The sequence below is a fragment of the Acanthisitta chloris genome, unplaced genomic scaffold (assembly GCF_000695815.1).
Source record: "Acanthisitta chloris isolate BGI_N310 unplaced genomic scaffold, ASM69581v1 scaffold12800, whole genome shotgun sequence".
Lineage (NCBI taxonomy): Eukaryota > Metazoa > Chordata > Aves > Passeriformes > Acanthisittidae > Acanthisitta > Acanthisitta chloris.
The window spans coordinates 81,828-100,670 of NW_008651161.1; the positions used below are offsets into that span (position 1 = coordinate 81,828).

At 40.7% G+C, this 18,843-nt stretch overlaps 1 protein-coding gene across 1 annotated transcript in view; it reads left to right on the top strand.

Annotated features, from left to right (window-relative positions):
- NFIA (nuclear factor I/A) overlaps positions 1-18,843 on the top strand; it is a gene marked incomplete at both ends in the record, with an annotated part of 87,473 nt that overhangs the window by 56,339 nt on the left and 12,291 nt on the right. The window contains one exon of the mRNA XM_009072021.1: positions 6,834-6,936. Within this exon, the coding sequence (XP_009070269.1) occupies positions 6,834-6,936 (103 nt within the window). The remainder of the gene's footprint in view (positions 1-6,833; positions 6,937-18,843) is intronic.

The window sequence follows — 18,843 nt, forward strand, 5'->3', positions numbered from 1 at the left end:
TCTAAAACCAATGATGCTGTAAACACAGGTACAAACAGATAAGGTAATACACTCTGTGGGAATGTTGTACCAAACAATTTAAGGCAGACTTTAATGGGGTAGGATTTTAAAATAATGGTGGATGTTGGAGCACTCAGCTTCAAAATTGTGTAGGTTAGATTTTCCCTCAGTATAAACTGTAATTTCTCCTCTGTGAACAGAGCAGTACTTATGATGCTGTAAACACAGGTACAAACAGATAAGGTAATACACTCTGTGGGAATGTTGTACCAAACAATTTAAGGCAGACTTTAATGGGGTAGGATTTTAAAATAATGGTGGATGTTGGAGCACTCAGCTTCAAAATTGTGTAGGTTAGATTTTCCCTCAGTATAAACTGTAATTTCTCCTCTGTGAACAGAGCAGTACTTATTTACAAAGGAGAAACTTCAACCTTCGTTTTCCCTAAGTGACATCAGAATTTTGATTCTAACTTGAATTATCATTTTTGGCTATAAATTGCTGAGGAGTCCAAAAGCATTTAAAACCTAAAGCCATTGAATCCATTTAATGCGCCTTTGGCACCTCTCTCTCTCAGTCCTTTTTGAACATTCTGGTCCTCATTTTAATCAATCTCTTTTTATTAAGTTCTTTGGCTCATTTACTTGTACGTGCATTTGCTTTATTTTATTTGGAACATTTCTTTTGTAGTGTCTTGAAAAAGAGTTGTGACATTTCTTTTGGATGGCTTCTTAAGTATCTGGCAGTCACCTATGATACGATGTTGATGGGTACGGATAGATTAGCTCTGTTTTCCTGATGATCTGTCAGATGTTGAGTTCTGAGGAAACTGGTTGTGTGTGTTGGTGATGCATATGCAGCAGTTTGATAAGTGGATAGAGGGGGAGCTTTCATTTTTCTTCTGTAGAATCACTGTTTATTAAGCTGGATTTAGCCTTGTGAAGTGAGGTGCTCGCTGGCAGGTAGTTAATCAGTGATCATGGTAACTCTGAATGCAACCAGGGGAGCCAGTATCCATTCAGAATGTAGAAACTAAAGAGCACTTCATTAGGATGAGTGAATTTCCATCTGTGTTGTATTTTGTGTATACTGGAGCAATTAATACAGTAAACTGATGGATGGCAGTTAGTGCGATCGTATCTCAGCTGATGACAAAGTTTGCTCAGCACTAAGTAGAACAGACTTACTATGACTGGCAGGAGTGTAGCCATCAACATTTCAAGAAGCTTGAAAGTAAGAATTCCCCAGGAAAAAAAATAAACAAAACCACAACAGCATTTCTGTTGATACTGATTTCAGTGAAATTGCTGGAATAATTTGCACAGAAGGATGAAAATTCCTTGTAAAGTTCTTCCCATACATCAGGTTTTTTCTTCAACAACCAAACTTGTTTGTCTGCATCATCTATTTGTTCTGCATGTTGTCAAGTTCATGGTCCACCTGGAAATATCTGAGCTTCCATGATTCCTTTTCCTAGTATGCCTTAAGAAGGAAGATCCAGACCATATTTCATTCATAGATTTTGTTATGAAATCTCCATTAAGAGTATAGTGGGAGAGAGCTACTGGGAATATCGGGGTAATTATCCAAAAAGTCGTCTTTGGAGATGAATATGAGCTGGTCTACCAATGTGGCTAACTTGAGATGGAGTTTTGTTTAAGGTGTGTGCAGGCAGAATAATGTTAGTAATTCATCAAGTGAAATTGGATGGATGAACAGGTATACATACATACAGCCAGAGATCTGGAGAGAAGGGGAATTGTTCTCTTCTTGCTGTGACTCCATTCACTCCATCAAAGTTAATCCTGATTTCAGTCCCTCTGTTAGTAAGGTGCATGGGAAAGAGGTTCACAGATATTTATTTGTTCTGGGAAGGATTTGTGCATTCAATTATCACACATCATTTTCTGGTCCATTTAAATATATATCAGCCTCATACATGACAATTTGAAGATCTTTAGCTGTACTCAAGGAAGACTTTTATGTGGTGCGTTTCTAGTACTGGCAAACATAAGGAGGTAGAGGAATTAAAACCATCACAATGCTCCCCTTAGAAGATGAGGAACATGAAGTATTCCTGTGCACTCACTGATTAAACTTGGGCTGGAGGTTTGCGAAGTGCAGAGTTTTGGAAAGTCTTACTGCGGGACTTCAACATCCGTTCATGGCTCCAGTAACCAGAGTCTCCCAAGGACAAGGATCCCATTTACGCTTGCATTATGCATTGAGCAGAAGGGTGTGATGCATGATGTGGAATGAACAAAATAACTTGTGTGTTTAGGGAAATGCCAAATTAATGAAAATTCAGAAAGCTCTAATGTTGAAAAGGCACACAAATTCCTTGATAGAAATATAATGCTGCTAACAGTTTCAAGATTATTGTTGTCTGAATTTTCTGCTTATTGTGTACTGCAATTAAAATTCTTTTCAACTGAAAAACCAATGGCAAATTAATATTTCCTTTCGGAAAAAAATACAAAAGTACACATCTTGTTCCATTTAGCACCATCATGGTCTTTGATCTGGTTCCCTCTGTCCAGTGAAAAAAATGGATTTGTGCTATTGGGAGCAGGCTAAGACCATATATGTTTGGCACACATATAGAATCACATGAGCACAAGTACAGTAAGTTAAAGTAACACCCACTAAGGCTTCCATCTGCCTTTTATGCCACAAATCCCTTTATTTTCTTTTTTATTTAGCAATTAACTTTTCCATTTATTCTGTAGTTAAAAGCTGCCATAAGATGAAAATAGACAAAGTCTGATTTTCTTCTCTCACACTCTAAATAACATTCAGAGGAGACTCAGACCTGGATTCTAAAATCTGTGTTCCCTAAAAGTGCCAGGTGTGACTGTGATTTGGACAACAGTCCTATCCACAGAGTGGTAAGGAACACGTTTAAACCCCACCTGGGTTACCCAGCCGTTGTGTTCTGGCTGTTCTTGTTTATTCCTTGCTCGGAGCAGATGGATAGAAAGAGGCAGGGAATGGGGAGGATCCTTGGCTCCATTCCCTATTAACCGGCCAGCGCAGCTGAGACAGGCTGGAGGATATTGTAATTTGTTGCTGCCCTGCACCAGAAAGCAAAGAGAGGAGAGCAGGGACTCAGAGGTGTCCTTAAAGTTGGCACTACTCCTTCCTTGGGGTCCTGGGAAGTGCTGGAATCTGGTCTACAGTGCAGTGGCCCCCAATATTCCTTGGCTCTTGAGACCAATGCTGAGGAAAGCTGTGCAAGGCAGCAGCATCCTCCTGGGATGCATCCCCAGCTCTGCCCGAAGTACCTTCAGCTTTAACTTTTTAATTTCCTGCATCCCTGAGCAACACAGGAGGGGACACTGCGGTCTGGGGACCACTAAACGTGCTAAAAGTCATTGAGTATGAAATACAAGACCTTTAAAACTAGTCAAGAGTCTCAAATATGGGTGCCAAAACTTAAACACCTAATTCTATATTTAGTCATTTATCTTAGGTCTTGCCTCATAGTTGTTAATATACACTGTGCTGTCTCAAAGGTGGCCTGATTTTCACAGGCACCAGGCACCTACAACACTAAGTGTTGAGATTGCTCACCTAAGTGAGACTTTTAATACTCAAAACTTTTTCTGGGCAATTAAACCAGAGCTCCCTCACGCTCAGCTCCTGAAAGGAGCTTCGATAGAATGACCAGCATTGTAACATATGGCTTAGCAAGGGGAGAAAAAAAAAGAAGAAAATGAGTATTAGAAATGGATGGACTAAAGAATACGCAGGATATATCAGGCACATTAACCAAACATATGGTGCTAAATGAGATATTTTTTTTAAATTGCAAAAAAATTGACATTCCTGGCAGTCTCAAGGATAATGTGACATGGCTGTGATAAATTTAGAAGAATGGGACATATTTTGGCTTGTTCTTGGAAACCTTTTTCTTGCATGCCGACTGTATTTCTTCTTTTATTAACCCATTCAAAGAATGTTTGAATTTTGCTGCTAGAGCACCATGCTAGCGCAACATAAAATGTGAATGATGCTAATTGCTTTGCACTGCCTAACTTTCTGTCATACCCTCCCCTCTTAAAGGACAAAACATGCTTTGGAAATGAGCTGGCAAGCTCATCTTCTTCTTTCTCTTGGTCAATATTAAGTGATGTAATTAAGCTCCTGTTTGCATATTCTTCTGAACTAGGAAGCAGCCATTTTTTTCTTGAGATCTGATGGATGTGATCACTCAAAATAAAATGTGTCATTACAAACCCCAAACAAAACCAAAACATGGTATAGTTGGACTGTTCCAAACCAATACATTTCAAAATATCCTGAAATAAATAAATAAATAAACCGAACTTGTGATAATAATGGCAATCAAAGCCATAACAAACAAACAGAACAAAAGTAGCAACCAATTATCAGTGCTTCAATTTGTCTTTCCACTCAATTTCACTGCATAGTGGTACATTAAAACCTCTATTTTCACATGAAAACCACTGCCACGACCTTATAAAACCCATCCCCATGTGAACATGACACTGCTCAGCATTGCCACACTCAAGGTCATTCATCAGCTTCATTGTAGCTCCTCAAGTTTCAGTGTTCAGACACAATCACATGAACTTGCTGCAGCTTTAAACCATTTTCCACTGCCTCTCTGCCCCTTCTCCCTACCATGAATTAGATAAGTCATGCAGGTTTTTTAACACAGGGGTAAAAGAAGTGCTACTGCATTTTCTCAGAACCTTTATTTATCTTTCCCATAACCCTGAAGAGGGTTTGCAGCCAGAGGATGTGAGGAAAGCAGAAAGCTCATGAGCCAGCTGAACCATATGGTGCATAGACTAGGAGATCTTACTCCTTCCATGACCTCCAGTGCTTGCCCAGAGCACAGGTAGCACAGGTAACTCATGTCCCACCTGGATCCCTGCACATGGGCTGCACAACCTTACAGCTGAGACAGTCACACGCTGCTGTATTTTGCTGTGACCTTCCCCGTGCATAGTCACTTGGACCGTCCATGGTATTTTGCACTTAGGGCTGGGGTTGACACTTGTTTGGTGTCTCCATCCCCAGTTCTTGTATCATAAAGAAATCTGGATCTACAGCACCACAGATTCTTTGAGTGCTGTTGTCCTGAATATGGACATTCAATGGCTAAGTTACATCCCAACATGCCATTGAAGCAGAAATTCAGCAGTTGCATTGGAATAGTTCATTGAAACACCTTAGTTCAGTTTGCTTTTCTCTCTTCCCCCCAAACTGAACCAACTTTTTTACCTTTTGTCCCTACTCCAAAGTTCTTAAGACCGATATTTAAAAAAAATCCAACCCAATATTTTTCAAGCCCAACAGTCAGTCCTAAACTTAGATTTTTAAAAGGTCAAGTCTGTAACCTTTCCTGCTGTGAGGAAAAAGCCACCACAACAACAAACCCTGTAGCAAACGTTTTGAGGCAGAAAGCTGCAAGTACAACACTGGAACTCAAACCATTCCCTTCCTTTATTTAACTTTCAGAAATATAAACTGCAAAGCCTCACTGAAACCATTAAGACCCAGCAGTGCAGCATATAAAGTACAAGAAGGCTCCTGCATATTGCAGTCAACATCCCAAGGACTATAAAACTAGTGTTATTAAATGTAAAGTTAATAGTATTGGCCAGAGATAATATTGTCCAGGCCTCTCTCTTTACTTTTTAACAGTTAAATTCTATAAAATTCAGAGTTGAAAATCAAGTAGAATGACTTTGCTAGTGGAAGTTCAACTTCCACATTACCTGATGTTTTGCACTTGCACCTGAAATCTCAACCATTCTGCACTTTTGTTTTGCTATTTCCTTACAGATAAGCAAAATGCCTGATGGGCTCTATGTCCTGGAAATTATGAGTTTTCAGAATATGTGCAGATAATCAGAATACTCAGATGCACCTAGAACTGAAAAATACACACATACATACTTTGCATCTATATACTGTAATATTCTTTTATCCAAGCACCAAACATACACAGAAAAGGCTCTGATTTTAAGAGCCTACTGCAATGTATTCACTCAACTAATTTCTTTGATGCCACTGCCTCGATACGACATTAACAGGAGTTATTCTTACTCTGTATACCAAACTAGTCAGAGTAGCATCACACCACTTCTGCCTGTCCATGGCAGAGGTTTCACCCAGTGGCAACTTAACTCTGATCTTCATTGGAAGCCTTTGATACAGTTCAAGGGCCTTATGGCAACTCTGAAATAATTCCTGTGTGGCTTCTAATATCAAGACACAAATAGCACTCACCCTTTAAAAAAAAAAAAAAAACTTTGAAAGCAAAAGGGAGCCACATATACATATTACCTTCAAATACCTTTGAAGTCAAGAGAGTAAGGGGAGGAAGAGTTTGAACTCAGAAAACTTCATTCTCTAGTTGTGCCTCGAGTCGTGCAGCACATTTAAAAGATCCATTTGCAATAATCTACTAAACCAACGAGTGAAAGACAGAACACATAAAAAGCCTGTAAAAATCCAAATGCTTCTGCTATTATAGATTTCTAAAAATAAAGCAGAGTAGGTTTCAGTGGCAATAATAAGCTGCGTCTTATCCATATTTCAGATTTATAAGAAAAATATGGCTGCCTTTTAGTTCTCATGGCTCAGAGCAAACCATGGCTGCTTCTGCCTTGAAAAAGACCACAAATAAAAGTGAGCTTTCAGCTTGCTGTTGTGTTCCGTTTCATTTGTCCTTTAAGTGTATCTAGCTGCTTCTGCACCCCCTTTCACAATGCATAGGCTGTCGTTCCATGACCTAGCATTATTAAATTGCACTTATCAATCATTCTTGCCAGGAATAATGCCATCGCCCATTAAAGAAGTCAGAGAAGTCTGGTTTCAGCAGTCCCTCGCCTTCGCAGACCTCCTCCCTTGGAACGGCTTTCACACAGCACCATCGACCTGTCATTACAGGACCCAGAGGTGAGGCCTTACCCAAGAGCCCCCAGGCAGCTTAAACGTTAGCCATGGCACCCAGTGTCCATCCCAGCGCCTCTCCATGGAAAGCCATCGCCACCTGAAGTCAGAGAAGTCTGGTTTCAGCAGTCCCTCGCCTTCGCAGACCTCCTCCCTTGGAACGGCTTTCACACAGCACCATCGACCTGTCATTACAGGACCCAGAGGTGAGGCCTTACCCAAGAGCCCCCAGGCAGCTTAAACGTTAGCCATGGCACCCAGTGTCCATCCCAGCGCCTCTCCATGGAAAGCCATCGCCACCTGTGACCTGCCTAGCGAGAGGCTGTGCTCAGAACCTCGACAACCCAGAGAGTTTAGGTGTCAAGAGTTTGGTTTGGTTAGGCTGGGCTGTTTGGGCAAGCTCCTGACGACCACGCAGCAGTGCCTAAGGTGGAAATGCTGGTTTCTGGGCGCTTGGGGTTTTGTTTGAAGAGGGTGGGGAAAGGGACAGAGTGTGTTGCAGACAGTGTCTTCTGCTTGTGTACATTCATCACGTTGATTCAGTCCAACTGCTCAAGACAGGGACCCATCCATCACTTCTGACCCACACCTGTCTTCCAGCACTGTGGCTTTCCTTCTGCCAGTCATTTGTTCTCGTGCTGTTGGTGTCTGTGTGCCGAAGAACCGCCTTGTTAGGGGACTCCTTTGAAGTTGATTCCTGCAATACTTTGGCTGGTTTTCTTCCCAGTACTCTTCTGACTGACTTTCCAAGTAAAAGAGATGTCCTCTGGGTCTAGATGTGCTTATACATTTTTGTTGGAAAGATGCATTTGCATTTAGCCTAGAAAACTAAATGTGATGCTGAGTTCACATTTGAAAAGGAACTCACTTGGGCATAGTAAGAGACACAAATAAATGAATCCTCTTACAAACCTCTTCGGAAGATACAAAAATAGGACTGAATGGTTGTGACATGTTTCTTTCTGCTAGGAAATTTTGTCTTATTTGGAGAAGATTATTAAGGAGTTGGTCAAATGGTAAAGCATGAAAAGGAATATTAGCAATTCATCCTAGAAATTATTTGGAAGTGTCTGGTTGGCATTAGTGTGGTTTTACTGAGGGCAGCATAAACCAGGAGGAGCCTCCTTGTCTGCACAGTCCAGATGATGTGGTTAGAAATGGTGAAATTGCACTAACTTGAAGCAAGGTCAGACTTGCACTTCACGGGATGTTGTGCTTTGTTAAATCTACTTATTGTAGTTTGATTTGTTGTGGTTAATCCATAAAAATTATTCATTACCCTTAGACACACACCTAGATCTTCAGAAGATATTTAGGCATCTAAGCTCTGCACAGATTTCCCTTGAAATTTGGATCTGAGCTGTCTGGCAAATAGATCTTCTTTTAAAAGCCTTGATAATTGGTGATACAAGTATGAATAATATGAAGCTTCCATTAACATTCTGTTCAGTGCAAATCAGCTGACTCTGAATTCCTGTCTTTCAGAAGTTCAGCCTTTTAGATTCGAGTTGTTGATTGATTAGTTAATAGGCCTTTCTTTATTTAGCTATGTTTTACCTCACACTAATTTTTTAAGATCATTGACTGCCTTTGTCTGCCCCTGTTTAGACCCTCTGTGTTTTGGATTTTTGTGTGGTTGAGAGAGGAAATGTCTCACTGGTGAGGCCTTGTTTAAATCTCATCTACAGTCTGTTTTCACAAGACTTTTTTCTGTGCGCTGAGGGATATCCATCGGCTACGTGAGAAGAACATTCAATGGCAGCCAGAAGTTGAAAGAGCAAATGCAGTTATTACAGTTCCCAAATTTTGTTTGTTTGGAAGGAGATGTCTTTACTAATTCCATAAAGAAGTAACACAGCATTTAATCATCGATGGTTCCTAACAGGTTAACCAAAACTGTTCACAAACGAAGTCTCACAGGCTTTCAGGAAAAAAATCCATGGTTTCTTTAAGTGTCATCATCCTGGAAAAATCTTGTCCCAGACTTCATTCTTTGTTCTTTTTAGACATTCCTCCTCAGTATTCTTCTTCCACAGCACACTGGCTGTGTTTATTTCTCGGCTACAACGATCATTCTGTTAGTAAAGGGTGATATACTGAGATGGATTATTTTCTGCAAATCCAGCTTTGTTCTTTATCCCATCGCCTCCAGCGTACTTTAGGGACAGTAAGCAGAAGAGAGAAGCTTTTCAGGTATCAAAAGTGGCAACATGAAGAGTATAATGCGATCATATAAGAGGATATAATTGAGCGATTCATATCCACCAGTAGTTACTGGAAGTTGTACCTCTGAGGATATGCTAGGTAGGATATAGCACACACATATTACATTCCCTTTGGATACAGATGCATTATGTAAATGGTCAGTGGCAGGTCATCCTGATGGGGTCTTCAGAAAACTAAGAGGAGGATTTAATCTTCAGTCTGCAGAGAGATTTCAGAGAAAGGAGAGTTGTGAGTAAGTAGGTCACCATCAGAGTAAGCTCCTCAGCCAGCTGATTACAAGAAGGTTCGATCTCCTTCTCATGTTCGTATGTGCAAGTTTATCACTTGGATGTGTATATGAGATGCATTTGTAAAACATGATCAAAATAGACAGCGGAGAAGAAGCTGTAGACTATTCATGGCAGGTGTTGTCATTGACAACCAGTGATTTATGACTTCTCAGGAATATTCCCGAATCTTTCACACACTTCCAAACATCCCTTAGAATACAGTGCTTATCTTATGCTGGGGTATCCCAGAATACTCAGTGCCCTTCCTTGTGATCCCCACAATGAATGATTTTGGAAACATGACTTCCTTGGAGGAGGAGTAGATCCATAAGAGGATTTCTTAGCTCTAAGTTGCTCCATCCAACGAACCAGTTGGAAAACCTCTGCTCTCATTAAATTGTCTGTATGTACTGTGTTGTGGAAGGCTGTGCACTAGTTCCTCTCTGCACTGGTGCTGCTGCCAGTACTCAGCCCAGCTGGGCAGTAGCCAGCAGAGAGGATCCGAGCTGGCTGACCAACGGACCAGATGTGCAGTGAGTGCTGGCGCATGGATGCCAATGCTTCAGTGACTCCTCAGTAGTTCCAACAGATGGTGGCAAGATCCAAGTTTTTTTGGTGATAAGCTAGCAAAGTGATTCATGGAGCCTCACTTGATGATGGCAGTTTTTTGGGCATGACTCTATGAATGCACCATATGTCTTCTCTGGACCAGCGTGGTTAGGATTCAGATCTGGCAGATGGTAAATTGATCACCTATAGGGTGGCTTCAGCATCACTATCAGTTTTAGAATTTATTTCAACGCATTGAAAATTCAAGTAGTCAGATCTCTCTCCTACACAGCATACTTTTGTCACCTGCAAATGAGATTATTTGGTGGTCAGTGTAGCTCACCACAGCGCTCCAGCATTGCAAAGCCATCATGTATCGCTGGCATCTCACGAAGTTTCCCAGACCACTTGAACTCTTTACCAGACAGTGAAGGATTTAAATACTATGGGTGACAGCAGTATTTACATAAGTGATTTTAGGCTTCCATGTATTGCTACTTACACTCTAGTGACTCTATATCTGGAGCTGGCTGAAACATTAAATTGACCACGATCTTGTAAATCCAGGATGTACAGCAGCCTGTGCTGCAGAGCATTCAAGCATTTCCACAGAATATGACAGTGTGGATCCTGCGAGCCAAAAAGCAAGGAAGAAAAGGCAAGGAAAGGAAAAAAAACAACAATGAGATGGTATGTTAGGAAGATAAATGAAGGAGAAACACAATTACAAGAAGCAAGAAATACAGCACAAAAGGAAGAACCCAAGGAAGAGGGGGTGTGACAGAAATAGAAGAAGGGATGAAAGTCAACTAGTTGACTGGTTTCCATTATATTAATTTCTTCCATAATTAGCATTGCTATTGAGACTTTTATCAGGACAAGGCCTGCCAGGGAAACGCTGCAGCACAGTACTCTCTGTTCATGCCAAAGTGACAAAAACTTGATGTCACAGATCTGGGGAGACATTGTGCCCTTCTCTATCAAAATTCTCCACTGGGTCACTGAAGCACTGGTGCCTGTTTGCTGTCCTGTTAGCCAGCTTCAAGTGAATCAAAGTGATAATTCCAGTTACACAGTGTAAAAATACATTTTGTAATATCCTGCTCTGTACAACTCTCTGTGGCTGCTCCTCGATGCTGTCAGCTGGCAGGCTGGTGTAACCTTCTACTTTCCTCTGAATTCTGAAAAAACAAAGTGCTGCAACTTCACTCTGATGCAGACACCTCCGATCAGGGTATGGTCATGTCAGAGAGCCAAAAGAGGAGAAAGTCACACCACGAGGGTGAGAAAGTTGAGGTGAAACCATAAATAGCACAACGCTGACCATCAGATGAGTTTACATGTTCCAGTTTACAATGTCAGGAGAGCTGACTGTGCAGGGGAAGACTGATTTTCTCCACTCACTTTGAAATAATCTGATGCTAAAGGAAAAGCAGTTTCCTAACAGATGGCCTCAAGGTCAGGGTTTAGTAATGACGCGATCCCAAACTGCCACCGCCTGCCGTACCCCAGGCAGGGAGGGCAGAGAGGAAGGCTCACAAACAGTTAAAGCTTCAGCTAAACAAAAGTCAGGAACCGTGTAATTAAAACTCTACCTTTGTTGTATTGTAAAGAGTTAGCCTGTGACATAGGAAATATTTAAAGGAGCAGCCTGTTCAGCTAATTTGTGTGTGAGTGAACTGCTTAGACAGTCCTATCCTAAATTAACTGTAAGACCACCCACTGAGCTCGTCTCATAAAGGGCCATGATTGCTCAGCTTCGTTTTGTATAACCGTTCAATAATTACTAGATAAATGCATAACTAAAAGCTCTATTACACTAATAATTTGTACTGAGATAGATGTGTGGGACACCATGCTGGGTTAATTTGTCATCCCTGCAGCAAACTTCTAAAGAGGGCTCTTTTGCAGAGGAGTTGTGTTAATATGTTGCTCCAGTGAGGACATGTTAGAGCAACAAGATGACTTGGTCGCTTAATCTCCTAAAGAGGCAAAATGCCTGGAGGGTAAGTGCCAGAAAGAAGAAAGGGGGGTGATTAACACAGTGGACCCAGACTTAAACTCATCCTGACAAAAGGAGCTGATCTAACTGAGCAAGAGAATGAAAAAAAAGGGGGAGTGTTAAAAATACTAATAGGATTTCATGCATCCCTAAAAAATAATATAAAAATAAAGTGCTGCAGGAACAAAGTATTTTGCCCGTGCTTTTACTGACTCTGCATTCAGTCCCTTTGCTCTCTTTGATGTATCCGTGAAGTTAAACTATATGCTTTAAACAGTGCAGTGAACTATAATATTTTTATCTCTGCTTTATGCTAAATTCTTCTAGCTTCAGACACACACAAAAAGCACATTATTGCTTTAAATATGGAACCCATGTTTAAGCATCAGAGCTCTGGATTTTCAACCTCCTCTATTGACAGAACCATAAATCATGTTAAAGTTAAGTGAATTACTGTAGCGTGGAACTATAGCTTTAACAATGTTTATGTAGTATCAGCTTACCATCTACAGAATGAAAGGGGGGAAAAAACACTGATATTAGAAATGGGAATGTGGAGTCCTATTAACTTAACAGCAATATATCACTCCAAAGTCACAGATTCCATTACCATGCCCTTTTTAGTACCAAAGCAGAATTATATCATCACACACATAAAGGTTGTAGTTTTTAAGAGAATTTACATTTCTATTGTAAACTTATCAACTGCATTTCATTATAAGAGAGACATGATATATTCTCCTAGCAGCAGTTTTTATCTTATGATGAGAATATATGAGAATACATCATGTGTATTAAAAGCCATAATAATATGCACAAGTTGACAGCATTTGATGCGATGTGGGAATTCTGCAAATAGGTTAAATTAGGGGGGTTTTGACCTCTAGCTGCAATCTTGGAAGGCAGAACTGCTTTCTATAGGTATGATTTTTATTTCTGTCCTGCCGTAATCAATTCTATAGTATTCTGATCTCCCAAAGGCAGCAGAATTTTGACATGTTTTAAAACAATCTGCTCAAAATAGCTAACTTAACTGGCCCCCTGCCCATGCCAGAATCTGGATCCAGTGCTCAGTTCAGCTCTACAGGTTTTCAAAAGCAGCCTGTAGTACTCAGCAACCCAGAGTTCACCAATAAACCCAGTGCTCAAACACAGCTTTGAGCATATTTTCCTTTTGCTAGGAACTCCGTGGGCCTTGGCAAAATGTCCTTCTGCCTCCCACTTGCTACTGAAAAATTTCTTGCAGAAAGAATGTTTCTGAACAAAGGGTGCAGGTGCCTTACATCACTCAGAGCAGCAGAAAAGGGCTGATAGCCAGCCCCAGTCTGGAGATACTGTGGGTCTGTTTTTATCAGCACTGCTTAGCTGACCACCTGCACTTGACCTCTGGAGCTGAGAGATGGATATTCTGCAATTCAGCCCTTCTTTTTGATGTTCATGGACAGGAACAGATCCTCCAGCCATCCTGGTTAGGGTATTTGTACATCTCTTGCATTGGTCAGCTGTTTATATCATATTTTGAATTTTTCATCTATGTTTGTCTACATAATGTGGGAGCAAGTATTAGTGATACCTAAATTTTACCCACGCTAAGAGGGTAAAGCCCATTTTTGTTCTCCAGCCCCATGATTTCCCAGCCTTGTCACTGCAAATGGGAATGCAAGATGGGGTCAGTTTGAATTTAGCTCATTCAGACATGTTGCTAAACAGCCCCTTGGCACCATTATGGGACTTAAGCAACACTTTAGTTTTCCAGGGATGTGAGTTCCCTTCAAAGGGCTCGTCCTTGGACTGGTCAGTCCTACATTCAGCAGCTCAGTGTTTAAGTAGAGACAAGTCCTTGCTAACCTGAGTGATTCCTCTACATTTATCACCCCCTGAAGTCTGTTCCTAATGGGCAGTAAGAAAAATGGGGACTTTGAGAAACCTTTGAAAGAGTTACAGGACTCCCATTGAAATACAAAAGCAGTTAATGAATTCTCTCAGGACCTCTGCAAATCCCAGCCCAAGTTTCTTAATTATTTTTTTCCCTTGTTTGGGTAACTGCTTTCATCACCAAAATCTGTGAGCTTAAAGCTATTGTTTTAGGCTTCCATTCTTTACCTCTTGTATTGTATTATACACAGAAGTGTAAGTTCCTTTCAACAAATTTGGATTATTGCCAGATCTCCTTATTAAAAAGTCACTCTTCATATTTCCGATAAACACAGCTGTTTCATGGTGTTTGAAAGCATTTCACATCAGCCAGCATGGTGGCTTAGCCAATTAGTACTCTAATATGGTCAATTTTCAGAATAAGTACCTTTGGGGTACAAAGGGTGGGATACATCTCACATAATCTGAACTGGCATCACTGAAATGCCAGGAGAAAGCTTACAGCACACAGGGAGTTAAAACAACTTAGAAGCCTGACGTGGAAATTGGTAGCAGAACAAACTGTTCTCTAACATTTCCAGGGAAATGACTTTTCAAAAAATACTTTCTTAATTGTAATGAAGCCAATTATAATGGCCTCAAAAACAAGCTGATAAAAACGATTCTCTTTCATTATGATTCTAATGTTACTATTTCTAGGAAGGCTGATCAATGTTTAATAAAGTATTAGTAAACTTAATTATCACTTTATTGAGGAAGTATCTGAGTATTGTGCCCTACTGAAGCCTAGTGTGATGGACCAGCCCATGTGCCTGTGAAGGAGCAGTGATTTTGACTCCCAACACTACTCCTTAGAACAGGAGAGGATGCAGGGTGATAGTAGCATTTTCTGAGCAACACTAGATTCACCCCTTCAAAGACTTCAAACAATTTTATGAAGAAAGAAATTTCGTCCAGTTATCTGCACTCGAAGGGGTTGGCAAGGCATTTTGGAAGAGGAGGTGGAAGGTGGATGGATCAATATGTCTCCCCCATATGTTGGGCTGTGCTGATGGAGAAATCTGTCTGAGCACTGCAGGTGTGATTCCAAAGTCCCTTTACCACATCCGTGAGCGCTCTCTGGGAGCAAGGATCCCATGCCTCCTTATTAGGACTGCTCCTCTGTTCCAGGGTACTAAATATCTGAGGCAAACTCTAACCTGTTTCAAATTAACTGGTTCTTTATGATCTGATCACTCAGCTGAACAGAATTCACAAATTTGGCTCTTCTTCATAGCCTCAGCCATGTGCAGTGCTAACCTAATCAATGAATTCAGCTTATTTTATTGGTTACTTACTTTGTTATTGGCTACTACAAAACAAGAAGGGAAAAGACAAGACAGACCTGCATAATCAGATGTTTGAATTCAGCGTTCCGAAAAATTTTCTGACTTCTGTGCTGCACAGCACCACGAGCTCGTAAAGCACTAAAGAATCCAGTGCAGCATGCAACAGCTGTACTGCATAATTACTTGGCCCAGCAGCAGTAGTTTTAAAATACTGGTATATCTGTTGCAGGCCACCATACATTATCATCTCATTTTCAATAAAAAGTCTGGGATGTTTCAGATGAGCTTCAATGGAATTAGAATCATGTGTGCTTTGAAATATTTATGCTTGCCTAGAGATGGAAGGATAACTCCTGCCTCCAACCCCCACACAAAATCACAGATTTAATAATGCCAGATAGCCTAACTCCTCCATACCTACAGCAGGTAGAAATGAAGTTCTGATCTGGAATACACATCTTTTCATAGGTTGTAGAATTTTATTTTATGTCATCTACTGAGGTCAACAATAAAATATAAATGTCACAGGCTGAGAGACGCCAGGAGAAATATGGTTTGGCAGGATGGAGCTGCTTAGGGATACATAAATAATAAGTCAATAAGTAAATAAATAATAGACAAAGACCTATTTTATCTTCCATTTGGACATCTCAAAGAATTTACAATCACTGATTGAAACTTGTAATGCCCTATCGGAAATAGTGAGATCCCCTTTACATATACAGGACAATTTGCATCACTGTAGTTGTAGTTTTTGGAATTAATTACTTTATCATTTTGATTAAGTGTTTCTGAAAATCATGACTGAAGGGACCCTTGGCCCTTTTAGAGGCAAACAGGGAAAGCAGTGCCTTGCTCCGCTACCTCTCGTGCTTTAACTGATTAAAAATGTCTGTGAGGGTCCATATATTTGGAAACAAGGTTGTGTTCTGCACTCAGAACTTGTTTGAGCAGCCAGTTTTGCATACATAGGAGTTGCTGACCACAACACAGCTATCAGACTAATGGCCTGTGTCTGGGTCCACAGTGTTTAGACTGTAGCAGGCACATTTGTAATGTTGGCCAGTTTAATAGTAGGGGATTTTTCCTCTTATCAAATAGCCCTTCCTTTTGCCTCTTGAGAAATTTGGTATTTCCCGGTCAGAAGCTGCACAAACAAACCTTTTGGAGATCCTTATTCCACTCATCACTTCTTATGCCAAGTAGAAAATGACCTCTCCGTGTCAGTGTATGGCACAGACTGAGGACTGATGCCTAGCTGGTCTTGTTTCCTTCCCCCAGTCCTTCCCATGGTCAGCAGAAAGCCCTTGGAGGCTGTGCTGAGGAGTGGGCCAAGACTCTGAAGAGGAACCACTTTCTCCTCCTTGCAGCACATTACCTTCCTGAATTATTGTTGATCATTTCTGCATTCATTTTTCTTCTCTCTCTCTTTGGGAAGATCACTGACACGTGCTTTCCACTTTGTTTTCTACCCTGACATGCTGAGGAGGTCAAGGCAATAGAGAAAGACTTGCTGTCTACATGCTAGTGAATATTTCTTTCATCTTTCATCGAGAAAATCAAATTATTGAATGAAACATACCTTAGAAAAACTAAATACAGTGTGATCTCAGGCCTAGCTTTGAATTTCCACATGTTCCCTGGATGCAATTTTTTATTCCTTCTTGTTTGAAATAGCATTTCTATCTTCTTTTTACCCACTGGAAGAACAGGAATGAGTTTGTTCCCAGATGTGTACAAAGGACAGTGCAGTTGCATAACAATTTCAAGTAGTATTAACAGAGTTGGTACTAAAGGGACGTTTTTAAAAAATATTTTTAAAGTCCCAGTCTGGTTTTTTGCTGAATTAGATGTTTGCCACATAAATGTTCATTTCTCACTTTTATCTTCATCCTTCATATTCTGTTTGGCACACAAGGAAAGGGGAAACTACAAAAGGAGATAGGAAGAAAGAGAGGAAGAATGTGTTTTACATTAAAAAAAAAGAGAACTATTATATGCTAATAAAAATTTTGTTGTAGTCATCAAAATGCTTGCCAACAACTTCAGTTGAACCAATATTTGTGGCAAAATCTTTTGAGGAGCTCTAAAATGACTTTCTCCCTGGAGAAGGTGATGATACATTCATACCTGTGAAGTGGCTCTGACGCAAGTGTCATTAAAGCAGCTACACCTCAGGGGTTGGTGTAGGTGAGATCAGAGGCTTCCACTTTGGGTGGAACTCACCTAACTGAAGGTGTGTGCACAGACTGGAGGTATCTACCTCAGAGCAGTACCAGTGGGCTCCCTTGACACCCACCAGTGAGACAGCCAGTGTGGTCAGTGAAGTCCAGTCAAAGGCAGAGGTCTGTTTTGGGATGAGGTGAACAACTCCTTAGACACACTTAGTTGTGTTTAGTTCTCTGTTGATCCTAGTGATCATCTCCGTGGTAGACACTCACAGTTACTAAGGGGAATCCCCCATTATCTCTGCCTTTAATAGCACACTTCAAAGTTACAGTCTCTCCCAGGAGTATGGGGACAGGAAAACAGCCTTCATTTCTCCCTTTGAAGATTTGGGTTCTTTATCTGAAGATGCAAACTAAGAACAAAACTATTTGTCTTAAAAGTGAGCAAGAAATAATTAACAAAGTTTGTAAAAACACAGGAGATAAGCCCAGATGTGCAGACAGGTTGAACAGGCTGGGCACACAGGTGTTTGCCTTGGCCATGAAATAACTGTCAACATTTCCATAATGAGGAGTGTGGGATGTGCTGCTTCTTGTTTCTTTTTCCCAAGTGCAGCATTGCAGACCTGGCACGGCTGTGGGAAGACACTGTTTTCCACCTCAGCCCACATGCCACAATATCTAGGTTTTAGAAGATAGGTATATCCCATGCTTTCTGAGGAATTTCTCTGAATATCCATCTGCTTTGGCCAGAGATAGCTGAAGGCTGCATGCCTTTTGATTCCTCATCTCCATGCTTTCCTTCCATAGTGTTTTCCTCTTTAGTACCATGCATCTAGTAGGTGTTTCTCCTTCTGTTGGGAATGCTTTAAATAATACCAAGGGGAGCAAACTCTTGAGGTTAACGTGGAAACAGGGGAGCTTTTCATGGCAAGGACAAGAGCTTCATACCCATCTCATAGCAGCACCCCTGGCATGAGTGCAGTTCTTTTTGGTGGTGGTGTCAAAGTAGTCATTCCTAGCCAGAAGGAAGGACGTAGAAGTGCTGCCCAGCCAACCCTTAATGAATGTTTACAGGAAAATGCAGAAGTCTCCTTGCTGCTGTCTCTGAGTACATGTTTTATCCACATCTTGAGGCTCTTGAGTTTCCTAATGGTTTAATAATGCTTAAGAAAAAATTATTAATAAAGTGTCATCTTATTAAACTGGCAATGAACAAGAGTAAGAAGCAGATTTTAGCTTTTATTTAACCGAGGGTTTTTCATAACATTCATCATGAAATGAATGTTTGCTCGTTTGTGTTTGATTTTAGTTAACTTTCTTGCATCTCTCCAATTTTTCCAAAAGTGCCAAAGGCTTTTTTTTCCCCTCTTGTATATTTAACTTACTTCAAAGCCAAGACATTAGTTTCTGTAGGATATTCCCTCCCTTGCATAGCCTTTATCTAATTGGTTATGTGTTGTGTGCAAGTGCAGTCTGTGCACATGGACACCCTT